Source organism: Camelina sativa, chromosome 12, assembly GCF_030686135.1.
Source record: "Camelina sativa cultivar CO46 ecotype springtype chromosome 12, ASM3068613v1".
In the NCBI taxonomy this organism is placed as follows: Eukaryota; Viridiplantae; Streptophyta; class Magnoliopsida; order Brassicales; family Brassicaceae; genus Camelina; species Camelina sativa.
In genome coordinates this window covers 13,612,518-13,632,298 of record NC_141891.1, presented here as the reverse complement: position 1 = coordinate 13,632,298, position 19,781 = coordinate 13,612,518, and the positions used below count along the sequence as shown (strand labels likewise).

The following is a 19,781-nucleotide window of genomic DNA, read 5'->3' as shown; positions in this document are numbered from 1 at the left end:
CATATAAGCAGAAACAAGTAAACTTACATACAACAACCCCCAGAAATTTCTAAATGATTCATCACAATACACAGTTCTATAGCAGACATTTGAATGAAGAACTGTTCAGATTTAGTAATTATGTTTGCTGGATTCAGAATTCTACTGTGAATGATACAAACACAAATAATGATCCAGAATCACAAAAAAACACTGTTTTATCAATATGTATATATACATGTGAGAGCAAGGAGGAAGACGAAGAAAATGCAAAACGGATCTAAAGTTATATTTACACAAATTTGGGTTGAAATCAAGTTATAAAATTTACATAATCTCAAGAAACTAATACATCAAAATAATCGACATGCAAAAAAATAAAGAATTCTACATACCCAATTCATGAAGAGATGAACCGATGGTGAAGACGGAGAGAAGGTGAGATGGAGAGGCGGTGAGAGACGATGGTGAGAACCAGACAACGGCGGACGGCGAAAGAAAGAGATATGGTGAAGACGGAGAGACGGTGAGATGGAGAGACGGTGAGAGACGATGGTGACAACCAGACAACGGAGAGAGAATGCGGACGGCGAAAGAAGGAGATATGGTGAAGACGCAGAGACGGTGAGAAACCATGGTGAGAAGCAGATGACGGAGAGAGACGGCGGAAGGTGGAACAAGGTTTTGTTTCGATTAAAATATTTTTCCCCTTTCCAAAATTTTTTGTATTCTCAATTGTAAGTTTAGACCCAAATAAGGCCCACTCGATTTCAAAATAAGACCCAACAAAAGCAAATAGTTTGTTCAAACTGTTTTCTTAATTTCAATTAATAAAAATCAACAAATTATATCTGAAAATATTATTTAGGGTATTATTAACTTTTTTTTAACCCCTAAAACCTATTTAACCAAAATTTTCAAAAAAAAATATAGATAGACAAATTTTTAGAAAAATCTCCTTCATTTATAATTTTCCCATTTTTTTATTTAAAAAATAACTAATATATACTTCCGTTGGAATTTAACTTGGTACTTGCCATCATATTCTCTCTGTAAATTTGATAACATTAAAGATTCTATAGTTACATTTATTACTTTGTTTTAATTAAAATCTTTGTTGGAGTAAAAAGATGGCATATGGAAAATATCCACTTTCCCTTTATTTCCTTTTCCAGTTTTTGTAAAACTCTCCACGGTTTTTGCTGACGTGGCTAGATCAGAGTAGTTCATCAAAAACAATCAAGTTGCTTGGACTTCACGAACCTAGCTTAGTGTGTATATATATACACTGCCAACCCAACTCTATTGCAACTTGTTCTAATCAAACATTCTGCGAATTGAACTCAGAAACAAAGCGATCGAAACTAAAGATGAGTCACGAAGAGGATACGTAATGCTTTCTTCTTCTTCTTCTTCTTCCTTATTTTATCTCTATGAATTCTATGGTTTATGCAAAGAATTAGGGTTTACAAGTTTCGTTTCTTGGATCCTTGAAGCGGTTCTGTAGATTTTTGGTTCGTCTATGTATGTGCGAGTACAGTTCTGAGAATTAGGGTTTTTTTTTTTTTTAATCATCAATACTTTCATTCGATGTATGTAGTAGACACAACTACTTTTAAGTTTGATGAACACGATAGTTAACATCGACAAATTTGGTCTTGATCACAATATCTAGGGTTTTAACGGTTTCATTGTTCTTTTTTTTATCCCGCAGGATGCAAGCGTTGAGTCATTCTGACGATGAATGGGTGAACGAACTTGAAGATGTTCTCACGGACCCTAAAGATAAGGAGGAATCGAAATTCACAGGGAGGAGATTAGTGAAAAAGTCGAATTCTGTTCCTGATGCAGTAGTCGGAGTTGAAGAAGATCTTGACGATTGTATTGAGCCTACGGCTGATGTTAATGACAAAGTCGGGAAGAAGAGACAGAGGAAGAAAGATGATCAGTCTGGTGTTGACAAGACTAAGAATAAGAAGAGGAAGAAGAAGGATGACTCCGCAGAGGTTCAAGAGATGTGGGATTCAATTACGAACGACAAGAACCCCAAGGTTTGTTTATTTTCTTGTCTAAAATCTTTTGGCTCAATGTTCTGTTTTCTTGAGATCATAAGTTTGATTTTTCTCTGTCTTTATTGTTAACAGGATGTTGATAAAGACGAAGTGAAGCGTCTAAGGAAAGAAGATAACGATGAGATTAAAAAATTGTTCAAGCTTAAGCCAAAGAAGAGCAAGGTCGAGAAAGACGCTTCGGAGATTGCGATGCAAGTAGAACAAGTGATTGCGACTCTTGAAATTGCGGTAGAAGACGATGTAACTCAAAACAGAGAAGGGAAGCCCGCCATTAATAAGCTCATGAACTTACCTCTTCTCATTAACGCTCTCTCAAAGTAAAGAAGATTCATCCAACTCTTTAATCAATCCTTTAAGTGATTATAATGCACTCTATATCTTCGTGTGATATATCTCTGACATTTTTCTCTGTCTCTTTCACAGGAAACCACTTCAAGCTGAGTTCTTAGATCATGGAGTACTTAATCTCTTAAAGAATTGGCTCGAGCCGCTTCCTGATGGTAGCTTACCGAATATTAACATCCGCACTGCCATTTTGGAGATCCTCAAAGATGTATGAACCTTCTTCTCTCTCAATCCATTATAATAAGTTCTAAAATATAAATTGGCTATAGAAAGATCTCACCTTTGCTATTCTTCTGTTTTGCAGTTGCGCATCGATCTAGATCAAGACAGTAGAAGAGAACAGTTCATCAAGAGAGGTATAGGGAAGGTAAAATAGCAAAATCGAAATAACTCATGCAAAAAAATCATTACAGAAAGGATTCTTCCTTGTTGAGTCTAATGTTCCTTGTTCTATTTTCTTGCAGGTCATAATGTTCTTATCAAAGTCAGATGAAGAAACTACACCTAACAGGAGACTCGCTAATGATTTAGTCAACAAATGGGTACTTATATCTATATATAAACCATAAATCCTTTTCTGTTATAAACAGTTTTTGGGGTTTGATTCTGTCGTTACTCACCTCTGGTCTTGATTTTTTTTTGGCAGGGCCGTATCATTTATAATAATAGCACAAGATATGATACTATGTTAAGTAAGGAGGAACGTGAAGAGCAAAAGCAAATGCTATTAAGAAGACAGAACAAGACTCGTAAGGTGTCTGAAAGAAAAACTATAATCTGTGATACAGATGTTGACCTTTATGTGTAAGTTTCTCTTTTGCTTTTAACTCAGCTTAAAAGAATTTTGTGTTTTTTGGTAATCTGAAAAATCTATGTTCAAAAAAAAAACATGCAGAAAACCAATATGCAAGCTAGGTACATGGACAGGAGGAGGAAGAACGCAAATACCGAAGGCAATGTCGATGGACTTTACGATCCGTCCTCAAAGCAAAGTTGACGAAGCTTGTGTCAAGAAGCAAAAGAATGCCAGCACCCATGAAAAGGTAAGTGTCCTGCAGTAACAGATAGATGATCACTACTTGCATTGTATCCATGACTATTTTTTTTTTGTTTGGAAACTAATAGAAAATCTGATTACCTTTGTGACAGATAATCAAGAAACTGCAGAATCAAAAGGTCTTCAGGAAAAGGGGTATGCAAGCATTGAAGCCTAGTGCAGATGGCCGCACTATGTTCAAGTACTTGTAGAGATTATTCATCAGAGAAGTTCTTGACACATCAATTGCATCCATGGCGAATTTTAACACGCATTGTGTCTAGTGTTTTATGTATAGAGACTATTATTATTATATAGAATCAAAAAGTGTGATTAGAGAATGATTGTGTTATCAGAATACAAAAAGAGTTGTTTCTCCAATTTTTTTGTCCTTGGTTCGTAAGATGTTTCCAACATTACCAAAAGTTTTATACAGAGTGGTATCAGACAGAGAACTTGACACCTTCATCATCAGCTGATGTTCCCTTGAACAATGCAAGTTTGCCCTTGTTCTCTAGAAGCTTTAAGGCTCTCATTAGAATGGTTCGATCTATCCCTTGAAGTTCTGAAACATCAAAAAGAATCGAGTTTCACAGTTTGTGTGACACATACAAAATCTTATAAGAGAAACAAGAATTGAGTTGAATACCTGTTCCAAGTGATTCTGTCCCTGAACGTATTTCTTCAACAGTCATAACACTGTCTTCTAACCCATTATCTCTCACCTGATAGAGATGATACATTAGAGAAGAGTGCAAACAAAACTAAAACAGATTTATGATGTTTCTTTGATAAATTCACATGTGACTCACAAACTGAAGAATAATGTCTGCCCAATCTTGAATCCGGTGCCACAGAATCAGACATTTCCTATGCCCTTTATCTAACCACTCAGCACGCCCTATCAATAGATAAAGAATGACACATTCACATGAAACAATGAGATTTAAAAAAACCGGAACATGAATTCATAAAACCAAAACAAACACAAGCGGATTGAATATGCTCTCGGAATCTAACCTTCTCCAACGATGGCTGAGAGAAATGTTTCCTTTGCTTCATGACTTAGAGATCCTACAAACCAAATTAAACAAACGCTTTAAAGCACTACCTTTGAAATTATAGAAAAGCTTGCATGATTAAACTGTAAAACCACAAGATTGAAGGATCTAAAGTTACAACAGCTAAGATTTTAATCAGCAAAGGCAAAAACTCAACACATAAATCGAATGGTAATCAGGTGAAAAGGGCACAATGAATCATCATACTATCAATGGCAGAGTTTGAGAAGAGAGGGAAATCCTCTTCAACGCAAATCAAGAAAGTCTTTTGGGATTTGCAGTAATCCAAAATAAGCTCTTTCCAGAGCTGTATCTGCTTCTCACGAGTGTCCCTCACAGGCTGCAACCTAATAGAAAAAGAAACATACTTTTTCTTCAATCCACAATCTTTTTAAGAACTTATAAAGGGAGAAAAAAAAAAAAAAAAAAAACTTGAAGAAGAGAGATTGAATACGTGAAGTATGGAGGATAATTGAAGAACTGAGGAAGCTTGAAATCAGCCAGTTTCTGCATCTTTGGACCTCCCAAATCTATTCACAAAGCAGCAACCATACTTATGAACTTGAAGTATTAGTATCTAGCAATTAAACATCGAATCACCAAAACCCCAACACTAGAAAAATCTAAAACCCAGAAACAACAATCACAAATTTATTGAATTTTTAGAAGAAACTAGATCTGGGTTCTGTCAATTCAACGACACATAACACATACCGATGATTCCCTAAAAAAATCTATTCCCCCAGAAGACAGAACATTAGAGAGCGAGCAGCTTACGAGGCAGACAGATGGGGTAACTGAAAGTTTGAGTCTTTGAGAGACTTCGGTGTTCTGTTTCAAAATCTCAAAATCGGTACTTTTGATTTAAGCGACGATGATTAATTGGGGTTAATATGTTTTGACTATTTTAGCCTTAGGACCCAACACTTATAAATTAGTAGTTGACAATTTGGATTCATTCCACTACTTAAGAATATGTCAAATAGGCTTAAGCCTAAAGGAAACAATAAAATTATAAAAGATGAAACTCAACTAAATTGGATCACCCTGAAATGGACGAATAGAGAGGAGGATACATTTTATGTCTGTGAAGAACAAAGGTTTAAAAGTAACTGTAGCTCCTAAAACACTTAAATAGAACTTGCATTTAATCCCCTCAGAGAATGTTACAATCTATAGCTTAAACAGACAACGAAGAAGAAAAAAGAGGAAACAAGGGTTTTAAGCTGCAACAAGATCAGGTGTCTCGGCCTCAACAGATAACAATGTAGTGTGAACTTTATCGACCCAACTGTCTAGCTGATCCCTCAATGACTTGATCTGCGGAATCCCTAACACCCTGGGTTGCGCCCATGAGACATAAACTGTTCCATCCACTTGATCTAATATTCCCTCTATCAAGTGCACCTGCAATCACTCATTCTCCTCAGTTTTCATAATGATCCGATATAAATTCACTACATAACATTCACGAAAATCCAAGAATGGGGCAGACAGAAAGAGAGAGAGAGGAAAGAGAAGGTACTCACGGATAAACTCTTCATGAGAAGGTGCTCGACATCTTCGATTGAAAGTTTAGTACGCTCGGCAATGACACTCAGAGGTATGGTCCTATCTTCAGCAGGTCGGCTGTGGCAGATGGTTGGTCATAAACAATTTAAGTACTATTTCTCTTTCGTCTGTATATGTGTAAGATGTTTCCCAAAGAGACAATAAATTACCTGAAAATGATCTCAATAAGGCAGAGAATGTTGATCTTCTCTAATAGTTTCTTCTCATTCTCAACTAGTGCTGGTTGAGCGCTCAAGGATGCGTTGTGCACACGACAAAGTTCTTGATACTGAACTAAATCACCGTGGTTGAATGCTTGTAGAATGTGGTAAAGCCATTCCACATTTGTTCCAAGTAGACTTTTCAACTGCCATCAGAAATATAACATTCAGTGTTCTCTTTTATCCTCAATGAAGAAATTTGTAGTACACTAATACGGAGGGTGAAGGCAAACTTACAACTGGATGCGCTAACAGTTCCCCAAAGTTATAGATATTGTCTCCAAGTAGAGCTGAAAGCGACAAATCAAATGCCAGATCCTGACAGACCCAAAAGTATATGATATTAGCACTACAATATCATTGGTGAATACAAAGCAGGTTCCAGAAATAATCATTTTCCTTCCATAGCTAGCTAACACTTATCCGAAATTGCTAAAAGGCCATTTGGTATCGCAAAGACCATATATATTAAACATTCCAACAAGATTTAGAATATTCAGAAGGACATACCAGCTTAAACGATTCCGAGAGTGACTCCACAGAGGTATAAGCGAGGTAAAGAAGAGCATTCTTGTAGAACTCAGAGAATTCTTGACGGAACTTATAGTACTGAGAAGACACCCAATAGAAGTTGGCATAGACTGATGGATCAATGTCAGTCATACTATCAATCAAGCTTTTTCCATCGTCCAAGATTTTCTTACACTCCTTCTGGTCACCTTGCTCAAGCTTGAACAAAGATATTTGTGTTTCTACATAGCAAATTGGCTCATTTATCCGTGACTCTTTAGTAGCTTTAAGCTTTTCAATCACTCCTTCAAGATAACTAACAGCAGCATCTTTCTCAGGGTACTGTCTCGAGACTACCACAGCAAAATGAGCAAGCTTCAGAAGATTGATCCTCGTCTCAAAGTCAGTAATGAAATTGTTGTAAAGCTGTATTAAAGCATCTCCATCCTGAGAGGATCATGGACATAAAACGGGGAAAACACGTTAACAAATCTATAAACCCTTACCAAATCATGGGGTTTAGCAGACAACCTACAGAACATAGCAACACAAAAGGCCCTTAAACCTCGTAAAAGCTAAGTTCATCTATATCTCTGCGCTAAAAATTTCAAAAGCTTTCGTCACAGAAGTGCGATAATTCACCAATACAAAGCTTTTCAATGAATCTAGAAAAACACCCAACTCATAAAAATCCACAGTCGGATACGAATCCCTTAGATCTCTGTAAACCCAAGTATGACATGACGACTCCTACCAACTTTCTCGAGATCTATGAACCCTAATTATTCCAGAACAATTTACTAAAGAATGAAAATTTTAAATCGATTGAAGAAAGTAAATGACCTGAAAAACTGAAAGAGCGATGAACTGCTCGAGCTTAAGGGTGAGCTGGTGCCAGAGCTTCTTCTGGTACAGATCTGCGAGCGAATTGTACCATTCGCCAAGCTCCGGATGCGCATTTTTCTGCGATTCAAGGTACTGTAGAGCAGCCATGGCAGATTTTTCGAAGAAACAGATTAAAAAGCTTCGATCTTGTATCAGTTTTGGGAGTAAAAGAGAAGTTCCGGAAAAACCCAGCCTTTTTAGTAAACTATATTTCTTGAGCTCAAAGACAAGTATTGGGCGATAAATGCAAAAGTAAAGATTATAAGGACCTTTTTGTGAATAAAATTTAATGACAATTTACAATTTAGGGCTCAGAACAAATTCTTGTTTCCAGGTTGAGTTATAAATTATAATGCTCTTCTTATTCAATTACTCAAAGGAACACACACACTGCTTCGTTTCTTTTGAAGCTACAAAACAAAAGAATAATTGAATTGAAGGCTATATTCGTGGATCTCTCCGTGCGCTATTATAGTATCATAGTCTTGACGAGATAGTGTTTGTCAGAATTTTCTTTAGTTCCTTTCGTAATATCTTCCCAGTTGGAGATTTTGGTATAGAGCTAACCATCACCACTTTCCTCACTTTCCTATACGGTGAAACCTAGCAACCAAAACAAGGATCCATCGGTCCATTCAGATTCATTGATCATTATTAATGACGGGAAAAGCCTTTTTGAATAAGTGGGAACCTGACCTGAGCAGCTACATAGCTTATTACATCTTGTTCCGAAAGTGCTGCTTCTTTTCTCCGGACAACGAATGCTACGGGAATCTCTCCGCATTCTTCATTTGGTGCACTGAAATGCAAAGTCTTTTGTTAGAATACAGTTCACAAATTTGGATACTTTTTTAGTAGAATAACAGACTCCAGTCACATTGTCAAAAACCGGATTTGCAGTATCTTTCACTTATTACACGATTATATTTATGCTTTGGGCGTCCGAACTTACGCTGTTACTGCAGCGTCGAGAATCAAAGGATGTGAAACAAGAACAGCCTCCAAATCTGCTGGTGCGATCTGCAAAACACAATTTCAAAGATTAAACATGTCCTATTTTACAGTTGGCTGAAAAACGAAAGTAATGTAGATGGTTTTGGGTTTGGGAAAACTGTTTCTTACCTGAAACCCTTTGTACTTTATAATCTCCTTGATCCGGTCAACAATAAACAAGTAACCATCTTCATCAAAATAAGCAATATCCCCAGTACGTAGCCAACTATCTTCAACAATTGTCATCTGAGTTTCTTTTGGGTTATTCAAGTATCCTGATAGACAAATGAATGATGAAAGTAAATTTTAAACTGTTTGATGAAAAACATGTAACACACAAGCAAGAACAAGATTATAAGCCTAATCTATCAACACAATCACCAAAATAAGCCAGAGGAAAGTTGGAAGATCCAATCTATATTTGCATTTATGAGGATGCAAGAGTTTCCCAGTGATTTGTATCTTTGACACGAGACTTATTTATATAATAAAAAGGAAAATCTCAACTATTTTGGCAAGATAGTACAATAGGAAGAATCTATACCTTTCATGACACCGGGACCTTGTATCCAGAGCTCTCCACGGTTTCCTGGTGGAAGGAAAGAACCAGAGCTCCAATCGACTACCTTGGCTTGCATATTAGGAGCAAGTAGTCCCACAGAAGAATACCTACTAAACTTTTCCGAGTTGAAGCCACGTGTTCCAACTGCGGTTGATTCAGTCATTCCATACCCCTGGAACAAAACGCGATCCCATACATATACTCTTTCAGCCAAATGTAAACAAAACACTAGTGCAACTCAAAAGTCATAGCCTCATAAATTCAGAATTATTCATTCCTTTTAAGCAAAGTTAAAAATCTAGATTTTACTTCTTACTAAAAAAAACTGCTAATTAAAAGACACTTGCAACAATAAATAAATTCAGAGACCTGAATCAAATCTACATGAGGAAGAGTCCCAAGGAAATCTTCAATGAATTTCATACTTAAAGGGGCTGCTCCAGAAGAAACTTGCTTCAAACTTTTAAACACTTCCCCACAAACTCCTTTTGCCTTCTTAGTCAATGCCATCAACATAGGTGGAACAACTGGAAAATGAGTGATCTTAAACCTTTCGATCACATTAATAACATCATTAACACTGAACCTCCTCATAATAACAATGGTTGATCCCAGAGACAACAATCCCATCACAAAGAGTGATAACCCGTAGATATGGCAAAATGGCAAAGCTGCTAGATAAACATTACTCGAGCCAGGACATTCGTATTGCGAAGCTTCAAACCTCACAAAAAGCTCCATTGATGCTATCAAATTCCTATGAGTTAACAAAACTCCTTTAGTAGCTCCAGTAGTCCCAGAGGAATACATAATTGCAGCTACATCGTCTTGCTTAATCAACGGTTTGGGAACAAATCCGAACCTTCCTCTAACTATAGCGTAAAACTTAGGATTCTCGATTCTAATCAAATCAAAATCGTAACTTTCAGGTACCCTAATCACCATTACCCCTAAAGACTTCAACTTTTCAGCGTTATCAGTAGAAGTAAACGCTAAACCAACATTACACTCACTAACTTGCTTCTTAATCTCTCCCAAACTACTCGAAGGATTCATGGTAGTAACAACGGCACCAAGCGAAACCAAAGAGAGAAAAATTATAGGGAAGTAGACTGAATTAGGCAACACGAGGGATACAACGTCACCTTGACGAACACCTAAACCGTGATAAATCCCAGCCGCCATGGATTGAACCATAACCCGAAGCTCAATGTGAGATATAGAACACCCGGTTAAGGAATCGACGAGGGCGACATCTCCGTGGTGACTGTGAGAGAAAAGGGCTGAGACGGCGTCGAGATTCGGGTCGACGGGGAGGTGGACGGAGGGGAATTTGCTGGTGTAGATTCCTGTTTTGGGAGAGAACCAAAAGGGAGGGTTTTGGTGTGATGATGTTTGGGTTTTAGTATTTGGGGTTATGTGAAGATGAGTCGCCGCCATTAGAGAGAGAGTACGAGCACTGACTGAAGTTTTATGCTGCGATCAAATCTTCTAATGGACGACCGACGGAATCGCCCGGCTAGTTTTTATAAAAAGCCAAAAGTGTAAAAAAAAAAAAGAGTTACATTTTCTTATACTCCTCTCTATAATAACTAGGATTTAACTCGCGGTGAAAAATATTTTTTATTTTAAAATTTTAAAATTTATATTATATTTATTTGTTATTTTATTATTATTTTATTAATTTTAAAAATATAAAATTTTACAGGTATTTGATATAAGTATTCAAAGTATATGATTTTTATAATATTTTCAAGGTTTTAACCGGTGTGGTATATGTATAGTATAATAATACATTTATCTTTTGGTACACATCTAAAAGTATTTAAAAAAAAAACAATTCCACTTAACTCCCAATATGGGATTAATGCCAACCCATCTCACTAAAATCAAAATAAGTTTTTGCGTAAAAAAAAATCAAAATAAGTTTTTTTATCAAGTTCAATTATGTTAATTGTTTTACCAAATTAGCATATTTTTATAGTTTATAATTTTTCCATGTCAATATATATAGTTTATGATAATTAATAGAATTTTAATTTTATTGGTACTTCCTCAAAAAATAAAAAATAAACCAAATTATATGAGAGGGGGGTTTCAACATATTTAATGTGACATTTTATAATTGGATTTTCGGTTTAGGAAATTTATTAATGTTAATATAATTATGGAGATTGTAAACTTTTGTTTGAAAAATCTGTTGTATATCATTTAAAGTTGAGAGATTCTAGCATCCATAAAAATAGTTTTGGAGATTTAATGGGTTAAAACTTTAATGGGTGGAGTTGTTTTTGGAAAAATATGAATGTATAGATGTTGTTAAGATTTTATGGCAATAAATGTAACAAATGTTGGTCAATTTAAGAAAGTTTAGTATTTGAGTTTCTCTGCAATGTTATTTATGGAATTGCTTTAGGGGTTAATGTTGTAAAAAAAAATTAAATAAGTAAAACTTAAAGGGCATAAACAAAAATATACTTCAAAAATATTAATAAATTATTTAGGTTTATTGGTTTAAAAATTTAGGTTCACCAGTTTAAATTGTTAAATTCAGAATATAACTCGTGATATAACATAGTATTGCTTGTTTATTTTAATAATAATTTAATAAACTCAATTAGATATACCTAATATTCTAAGTCGATGGTGTTAACAAAATAATGAACTGATGGTTTACTAAAATTAATGATATAATTTTCAATTTTTATTAATACACAAACTCATCCGGCTACATACCCAAACACAATTTTTCTTCCTTGCTTAAGTAAGACATGCATGTTTTTCAAAATCCAATAACGAAAAATGCAAGAAAAAATATAATTACATTAATTTTACGTATTTTATGATGAATTAAAACAAGTAAACTAAATAAATCAAACAAAGATGATAAGAAAATCGTAATTTTAATTAAAAAATATTATTTTATATTTCAAACAAAAACTTTTAATTGTGTTTGGTTATAAGGATAGTAAATAATTAATTGAAGATATTGTAATTAATTTAATTAGATATTGTAACTAGTCATTGATTGATTAAGGAGATATTTTAGGAAATTTTGTTTAACCCAAAATATTGGTTTTAAATTTCAATATAAAAATTAATGGTAATGGCATTCCTTGTAAATAAGTAGCAACTCTAGGATTTATTTGCTAAATGTCTCCAAAAATGTATATATAGATGGGGGAAAAGCAAAAATGCCCCTTTTTCCCTTCCACTTTTTAAAAATGCCCTTGGGAAGGGTCCATTTTTAAAGGTACCCCTTTTTTGGGTGAAAAAGACTTTTTTACCCTTAATGAAGAAAACCTAATTTTCTCTCCACTCGCCGTGCTTCTCTCCTTCCTCAACCGACGATTCTCTCTCCTTCGTTCATCGGCGATTCTGCGCGGCGATTCACGATTCTTCTTCGCGGCTAATCTCGATCCTTCTTCGCGGCGATTCTGCGCTTTCGTCTCTCGTATACGTAATTCCCGACATTGATTCTGGTTCTATCGCAGGCAGGTTCATTCTTTCTTTTTTTCTTTCTGGGTTTATCAATTTGGACTATCGCTTTTTTAAATTTAGGGCTTTTAGATTTCTTTGATATCGATTTGGAATATGTAAACTCTTTTAAATTTGGATTTATGTTCTTTTAAAACAGTTTTTAAAAGCCTCTTCAGTTTCTTTGATATCGATCCAGATTCAGATCTGATGCATTCAGATCGATAATTGTGTTTGATATGGATTTGAAATTAGTAAAGTCTTGTAAATTTGGATTTTTGTTATCTCTTGTAAAACACTTTTTGAAAGTCCCTGTTAAACCATTTGATATCAATTTTTAGATCGGTCGTAGTTGAATTATGTCGATAAAGTGTGTTGATAAGATGACTTCAGATCGATAACGTGTGATATTGATTTTTAAAAACCCTTTTAAAACTCTTGTAAATCCGTTGAAAAGTCTAATTAAGTGTGTTTCTTTAACAGTTGGCATCAACTGATTTTGAACCCCTTGCACTACCAGAACCAACATATGGTATGGGTTTAGAACCAATTGTTGGAGCAAACATATGTCAACATTCAGACTTAAGCCTAGTTGCCAAAGTTAAACATACATTAGGAAAAGCATCTTTCACGAAGCTTCAATCTTCCTTCCTTGGGCACATCATCAATCTTTCTGCCAGAGACATTGGATTTTCTGGGAAAATATTCCACTACTTGATGCTGAGAAGGCTGAAGACAAGAGGGAGAAACTTATGGTTTACAGTCGACATGCAACCTCTTCGGTTTTCCATGAGAGAGTTCTTCCTTACAACAGGTAATTATAAAGTGTTTGCAATGGTTTTAAAACCCTTTTAAAACCCTTTTAAAAACCTTTTAAAACTCTTTTAAACTCTTTTAAAACTCTTTTAAAACTCTATTGTAAAGGGTTTTTCCCGTTTTAAATGTTTTAAAACCCTTTTAAAACCCTCTTAAAACTCTTTTGAAACTCTTTTAAAACTCTTAAATGGTTTTTAAAGGGTTTTAAAAGGGTTTTAAAAGGTTTGTAAAAGGGTTTTTCCTGTTTTAGAAGTTTTTAAACCCTTTTAAAACTCTTTTAAAACCTTTTAAGAGTTTTAAAAGAGTTTTAAAAGGGATTTAAAAGGGTTTTAGAACAGTTTATATTAGGCAAAGTTTGAACAAACTAACATCATTGTTTTATTAAACATAGGGATTCAATGCGAACCTATTCATAGAGAACCAAGGAATAACGGAAAAGATCCAATTAGTGAACCATATTCTTGGGCGGTGAGAGGAGATTACACTTTAACTCAACTTCAATATCGACTATTTAATGAACCAGAAGAGGGTGAAGAACCTTTGGATGACAAGGAAAAGGAATGCCTCGCTGCAGTGGTATTAACAGAAGGTATTTTGATGACACCAAATTCAACAGAGAAGATACCTCTGTCTAGGCTGAAGCATGCATCAGATTTCGAGATGTATACAGCCCAACCATGGGGCAAGGAAGCGTATAACATTCTCGCCACATGCATTCAGAAATTCGATAAAAATACTTGGTTCAAAGGTCAGTATAGTGTCAAGGGATTTCCCATGGCATTATATATATGGGCCTTGAGTGCTGTTCCAATTTTTGGTGATAAATTTGCGATAAGATGTAATTTTTCAAGAACATTCTATCCACTGATTCTCAATTGGCAATCAAGTCGTTATGCAAGGTTTGATGATGTTGTTGAAGCTATTAAGACAGCAACTTGTGTAAGTTTTGAATTCTATTAAAAGTGTAGTTTTGATTATTCATTGGTTATCTATATTTGATGAGTTTTGTTTTGATGGATTTTGATTATTTTTGTAGGTTGAAGTCAAAACAATAATTGGAGATCCAGAAGAATATAAGCATTTGGTTGATAAAGATGACAATGATTTTGAAGAAGTTATTGGCTTGGTTATGAAAGGCTATAGGTTGAAGAAAGAAGAATGGTCTACAAGATTAGTTGATATTTACTGTGCTTTGGGAGAGTTGGGTGACAAAATGGGGGAAAAATTGCCAGACTTTGAGAAACAAGAGAAAATGGAGAAAAATTTGTCAGATTCAGAAAAACTTGACATAATCCTCTTTATGTTAGATGACTTCAACAAAAGACTAGAAGCCATTGAAGAAGCTGTCAAAACCACATCAGGGAAAGATAAGGATAAAGGAGTAAGATTACAAAATTGCACCTTTTCGCATATATTCGACACTAAACTCTTTAAACTGAGGTCCTTTTTTTTCTTTTCCCTTTGCAGTCTCACGAAGATGAAGATGGACAGAATAGAAATGAAGAGGTTATAAATGAAGAGGTCAGTATCTATTTTAAAAGTTTTTCTGTTTAAAAAGTGTTTTTAACGGATTTACAGCATAACACTGATTAAAGGGCAACCATAGTGACTTAAACCTTTTAAAACCCTTTTGAAACAGAATGTAAAACCTTAAAAATGATGTTGTTATATGTTCTTTTTTTTTTGTTGCAGGCTGGCAAACAAAATGTTGATGGAGATATTGCTAGAGAAAATTTCGTAGAAAGCCAGTCTGCAGATTCTGTCCGTCCATCAAACACACAAGATGGGAGCTACGCTGCAGATGATGAAAACACTCAAAAAACTGGTGGTGATGATGGTAATTACTTTGAAGAAACACCAAAGGTACATATATCTAGTATTTTTATAAGTTCTCAAATATCCTTTTAAAAGCCTGTTGTAAACCACAATTGTTATCATCTTTGAAGGATAAATCTCCTTCTCCACGCCCTTCTACACCAAAATTTGATCTTCTTTCTGAAGAAGATGAGGATAGTGGAAAAGATAAAAGCATTGATAAAGAGAAGGGAGCAAGCAGTAAGAAGAGAGTTTTGAGAGAGAGAAAACAGGTAAATCATTATTTTTTTATATAGTTGTTATGAGTATTTTAAAAGATTTCATCAAGTAAACCAAGAAATGATGAACTGCAGAGAAAGTGTAAGCAAAGCAATGATGGTGATGATGATGTTATGAACAGAAAAGAGGTTAGTAACTAGTTGTATAATGTTTTACATTTTATTAAATGTTTTACAAAAAATTGTGATTTTCTTGAGGCACTACAGAGGAAGAAGCGTAAACCAAGTGACAACCCAGATGCTGATATTCAAGCTAGAGAAGGGGTATGTATCTAACTTAATTATTTATTTCTATGAGATATTTAAAATGTTTTCCAGTGTATCGATATAAAGTGTGAAATTTTTTTGTTTTGTAAAGCCACAGAAAAAAAAGATTAAATCTGATGATGTTGGTGGTGTGCAAAGAAAAAGTGAACGAAATACAATTCCTTCTATTCACACTCAGCCGCCTTACACGGCCGAAAAGAAGAAGGACCCAATACTTTATCCTTTTTCCAAAGTCGATAAGACCCGGTTAGATGTATTTAGTGACTGGAAGAATTCAAGGAAAGCAAAGTAAGTTTTAGTTTCTAGCAACAAAAGTAAAAGTTCAATTAGTCTTTTAACAGATGTATTCATGGTTTTGAAAGTATTCTTGATTATTCTGTTTATTTTTGGATGTAGGCAACTAACAATTCTGGGTAAAAAAGTTGATGCCAAGTGGTTCACAACACTAGAGACGCCAGGGAAGTCGTTAACAACAATGGTATGATAACAAAGCTTAAGGTTTTACAAATGTGTTGTTAACGTTTCATGGGGTTTTAAAAAGGTTTTAAAAAGGTTTTAAAGAGTTTTAAAAGGGTTTTTAAAAGTGTTTACAAGAGGTTTAAAAGGTTTTAAAAGGAATTAAAATATGTCTTTTAAGCGTTTTCAAAGATTTACAATGTGTTTAAATTGGTTTACAAGATGATGTGTGACCGGGTCTGAACTTATTTATATGAGTTATTTGACAACAAGACTTGTTCTAATCTGTTTTTTGTTGTTGTTTAGCATGTTGATACAGTTGTGAAGTTGTTAAGCAGAAGAGAAGAAAGTCATCCGCACTTCTATAAAAGCAAATCATTGACGTTGGCTGAAACTTCTTTTTTGAGAGAGATTGATGAATATTACTCAATATTCGTTGACAACAAAGATGAATATGAGTTCCCTGAAGAAGGATTCAGTCAACTCTTCAAGGAAGCACCTACAAACCAAATACTGGCGCCAATGTTGGTTAAGGAAAGGCTTTGGATGCCATTGATGATCAATTTGGAGAAGAAGGAGATGATTATCTACGACTTGGGCAAGCATTTCTACACCAACAAAATTAAAGACAAACAGGTGGGTGCATATGCTGTTGCAATGCCTTATATTGCCCAGAAGAAGTTTGGGATGAAAAATGATACAAAGAAATCTCCGTTCAGAATCAGTATTATAAATTGCATACCTCAAGTAAATACTGTTGAGCTTGTTTTCTAGTTTTTTGATATGGTCTCTGTAAATACTTTGGACTCTTCACTTTGTTTTTTCTTGATAGGTTGATAAGATTGAAGATAGTGGTGTCTTCATGCTGAAGACAATCGAATGTTTGGCTATGAGCATAACAACACATGGCAATCTTAAAAATGAGTCAATTGGTGATTTACGGAAGAAAATGGCGGTTGATATCTTTGCAGGTCAGTGTAGGTTTTTACATGGTTATTTAAACTGGTTTTAGATGGGTTAACAACTTTTGTATTGCAATGTATTTTAAATGGTTCTAACATCAATTATATTATATTTGCAGAATTACAAAATGACTAGGATAATGGAAGTTTGCATCTTGCTGGTATATGAACGTGATCGCAGGAATGGTGCTTTAGATTATTGCATCAAGAACAATATTATTGCATCAAGAACAATATTATTGCATCAAGAACAATATTATAACTTAACATATTCTAAAAATATGTTAAGTTACTCCTTTTATATATATACTTCGTTTAAGATTAAGTATTTACAATGAAGTTTAAAACGTTGTTTATCATTTCTGAATCCTTTTAAAAACTTTTTAAAACTCTTGTAAATCCTATAAAATTTATTGAAATACCCAAAAAAATCCCTTTTAATCCTTTTAAAATACGTTTTAAAACACTTGTAAATCCTTTAAAATCATTGAAATACCCAAAAAATCCCTTTTAATCCTTTTAAAATACGTTTTAAAACACTTTTAAATCCTTTAAAATCATTGAAATACCCAGAAAAAAACCCCTTTTAACCTTTTAAAACGCTTGTAAAAACTTTTAAATGGTTTTAATACTATATTTTAAATGATTTTACAATGTTTTTGTATAATAAGGGTGAAAGCCCTAGGCCTAGGCCCAAATAGTAAAATATAACCTCCACTCCCCCCCCCCTTATCATTTGTCAGTAAAAACTAGGGTTTCTCTTTCAAAAAGTACAGTTTTCCGTCTGGGAGGTTGAATGCGCGAAATTCACTCAAATCTGTATTTGCTTAAAATTGGGTTCTCGATTTCGTCGGATTGCAGTCACGAAATTGTCGGATTGAAAGTAGAAGTCGGCTGATTGGGTACGCGAGGACTTCAAATTGCAATTTCTCTTTGTCGAATTACGGACTCTTCTTCTTCCTCGTTTTTCCTCTCAGTCCTCTATTCGAATTCGTCGTCTCTTCTTCTCCCTTTTGTAAGTTTGGTTTGGAATTTAATTTTGACTTCAATTTCTATTTCAATATGAAATTTTATGATGTTTTGGTGAACTCGGAATACGAAGGTTGGAAATTTATCAATGTCTTTAAAAAGTTTTAAATTGGTTTTAAAATAGGATTTATAAGGGATATTGGGTGCATGCCTTGAATATGTTCTCTGTAAACAATGTTGACAGGTTTTGCGATATGAGTAATTTTGAAGATTCCGCGAAGAAACTGTGCTTTCCAAAAAGATTAATCACGCCAGGCACAGAGGGAGATACATTAGAAAGAGTTACTAAATATTCTTCAGAGCAAGCTGTTTTGGCGAGTGTAAAGAATGCATTAAAAATAAAAGAGTTCCAGCAGTTAGAGAAGTCTTTCTTGGGTCCAATTATAGAATTTGTTAATCGGAAAAATATCAAGTTCTCGAGTCAACTGGTCCACCACTTACTACAGAGGAGGATTTTGTCTGCGAAAAACGAGCTCTGGTTTGCATTTGATGATCAACCTATGCGATTTTCGCTAAGGGAATTCGTCATTACAACAGGCCTTCCCGTAGGCACTGTTCCATCAGGTACTGTTACATCGAAAAAAGATTTGTGGATGAATGATAAAATGACATGCAAACGTCTTCTTGATACTTTGAGAGTTAAAGGGAAAGACATGAAATCTGAGGAAAGAATTAGATTAGGTGCTTTGATACTAGTGGAGGGGATATTGATAGCTCAAAATCCAGTAGTTCAAATTCCCTTAAAGAATTTGCTGAGAGCCAGTAGTTTTGAGAATTTCTGTAAGTATCCTTGGGGTGAAATTGCTTACGAATCATTAGTGAGTGATGTGAAACAAATGACTGTGGGAACGTTGGCAAAGAAACAGTATGGAATGGCTGGCTTTCCATTTGCAATCCAAATCTGGTTGTTATCTTCAGTTCGACAGCTAGGGGAACATTTTGGTGTTAGGGAAAGCATTTCAAGCCAAAATCAACATCTCCCACTGATCTTGCAATGGCAAAAGACATCATCCCCAAGATTCAATGAAATAAAATTTGTTTTCGAGTCTTGCAAGGTACCATTACTTCTCTAGAACTATTTTTTTTTTTGTTTTCCAACAGTTTTAAAACACATTGTAAAACCTTTTTAAAAAAATGTTAGTAATGTAATTTAGATTTACAATGTGTTTTAAACTGGTTACAAGACTTTACAACGGATTTACAAAGGATTTCTAGAGTTATAAAAGAGTTTTAAAAGGTTTTAAATATCTGTATAAGATTTTTGAGATATAATATGAATCAATTTATCTTTGCAGTTTGAAGTGAAAACAATTGTCGGTGATCCCGATGAATATAGCCATTTGGTTATGCCACCGAATGATGAAGACAAGGATTTCGACGAAGTTGTTAAACTTGTAATCCAAGGCTATAGGATGACTAAGGAGGAATGGATTCAAGGATTTATTCAAGATGAAAAAGGAGAAAAA

General features: G+C 34.6%; 5 protein-coding genes and 1 long non-coding RNA gene across 7 annotated transcripts; 3 read left to right on the top strand and 3 right to left on the bottom strand.

The window, feature by feature from the left end:
* Nucleotides 1-1,275: 1,275 nt before the first annotated feature.
* LOC104733502 (protein IWS1 homolog 2-like) lies at nucleotides 1,276-3,813 on the top strand. The gene is made up of 9 exons (XM_087478132.1): nucleotides 1,276-1,369; nucleotides 1,694-2,030; nucleotides 2,124-2,368; nucleotides 2,475-2,604; nucleotides 2,701-2,763; nucleotides 2,861-2,938; nucleotides 3,043-3,200; nucleotides 3,292-3,439; nucleotides 3,546-3,813. Exons 1-9 carry the CDS (start codon nucleotides 1,350-1,352, stop codon nucleotides 3,642-3,644), a joined length of 1,278 nt encoding a protein of 425 aa, XP_087334258.1. The 5' UTR covers nucleotides 1,276-1,349; the 3' UTR covers nucleotides 3,645-3,813.
* Nucleotides 3,704-5,397, bottom strand: LOC104731676 (vacuolar protein sorting-associated protein 25). Of its 2 annotated transcripts, none has more exons than XM_010451128.3 (7): nucleotides 5,208-5,397; nucleotides 4,948-5,023; nucleotides 4,701-4,840; nucleotides 4,453-4,506; nucleotides 4,245-4,333; nucleotides 4,082-4,157; nucleotides 3,704-3,997 (listed from the first exon to the last, which is right to left on the bottom strand). In XM_010451128.3, the coding sequence occupies exons 2-7, from the start codon at nucleotides 5,004-5,006 to the stop codon at nucleotides 3,876-3,878; spliced, it is 540 nt and encodes a 179-aa protein (XP_010449430.1). In that variant the 5' UTR covers nucleotides 5,007-5,023; nucleotides 5,208-5,397; the 3' UTR covers nucleotides 3,704-3,875. The 2 variants fall into 2 exon arrangements, with proteins under 2 accessions (XP_010449430.1, XP_010449429.1); XM_010451127.3 differs by having other exon boundaries at nucleotides 5,271-5,393.
* Nucleotides 5,398-5,505: 108 nt separating this feature from the next.
* On the bottom strand, nucleotides 5,506-7,978 carry LOC104731675 (26S proteasome non-ATPase regulatory subunit 13 homolog B). The gene is made up of 6 exons (XM_010451125.3): nucleotides 7,619-7,978; nucleotides 6,776-7,222; nucleotides 6,503-6,583; nucleotides 6,215-6,411; nucleotides 6,023-6,122; nucleotides 5,506-5,900 (listed from the first exon to the last, which is right to left on the bottom strand). Exons 1-6 carry the CDS (start codon nucleotides 7,766-7,768, stop codon nucleotides 5,715-5,717), a joined length of 1,161 nt encoding a protein of 386 aa, XP_010449427.1. The 5' UTR covers nucleotides 7,769-7,978; the 3' UTR covers nucleotides 5,506-5,714.
* On the bottom strand, nucleotides 7,918-10,778 carry LOC104731674 (4-coumarate--CoA ligase-like 6). The gene is made up of 6 exons (XM_010451124.3): nucleotides 9,585-10,778; nucleotides 9,198-9,387; nucleotides 8,783-8,928; nucleotides 8,613-8,680; nucleotides 8,357-8,459; nucleotides 7,918-8,263 (listed from the first exon to the last, which is right to left on the bottom strand). Exons 1-6 carry the CDS (start codon nucleotides 10,653-10,655, stop codon nucleotides 8,138-8,140), a joined length of 1,704 nt encoding a protein of 567 aa, XP_010449426.2. The 5' UTR covers nucleotides 10,656-10,778; the 3' UTR covers nucleotides 7,918-8,137.
* Nucleotides 10,779-13,194: 2,416 nt separating this feature from the next.
* LOC104789090 (uncharacterized) lies at nucleotides 13,195-17,098 on the top strand. Its single transcript, XM_087476894.1, has 11 exons — nucleotides 13,195-13,506; nucleotides 13,900-14,447; nucleotides 14,545-14,889; nucleotides 14,976-15,029; nucleotides 15,201-15,371; nucleotides 15,455-15,595; nucleotides 15,677-15,730; nucleotides 15,809-15,865; nucleotides 15,960-16,156; nucleotides 16,265-16,346; nucleotides 16,631-17,098. The coding sequence occupies exons 1-11, from the start codon at nucleotides 13,227-13,229 to the stop codon at nucleotides 17,096-17,098; spliced, it is 2,397 nt and encodes a 798-aa protein (XP_087333020.1). The 5' UTR covers nucleotides 13,195-13,226.
* A 62-nt stretch (nucleotides 17,099-17,160) lies between these two features.
* Nucleotides 17,161-17,605, top strand: LOC147930489 (uncharacterized). The gene is made up of 2 exons (XR_015574353.1): nucleotides 17,161-17,295; nucleotides 17,406-17,605. It is a non-coding gene; the product is annotated as an uncharacterized LOC147930489 (long non-coding RNA).
* Nucleotides 17,606-19,781: the final 2,176 nt, after the last annotated feature.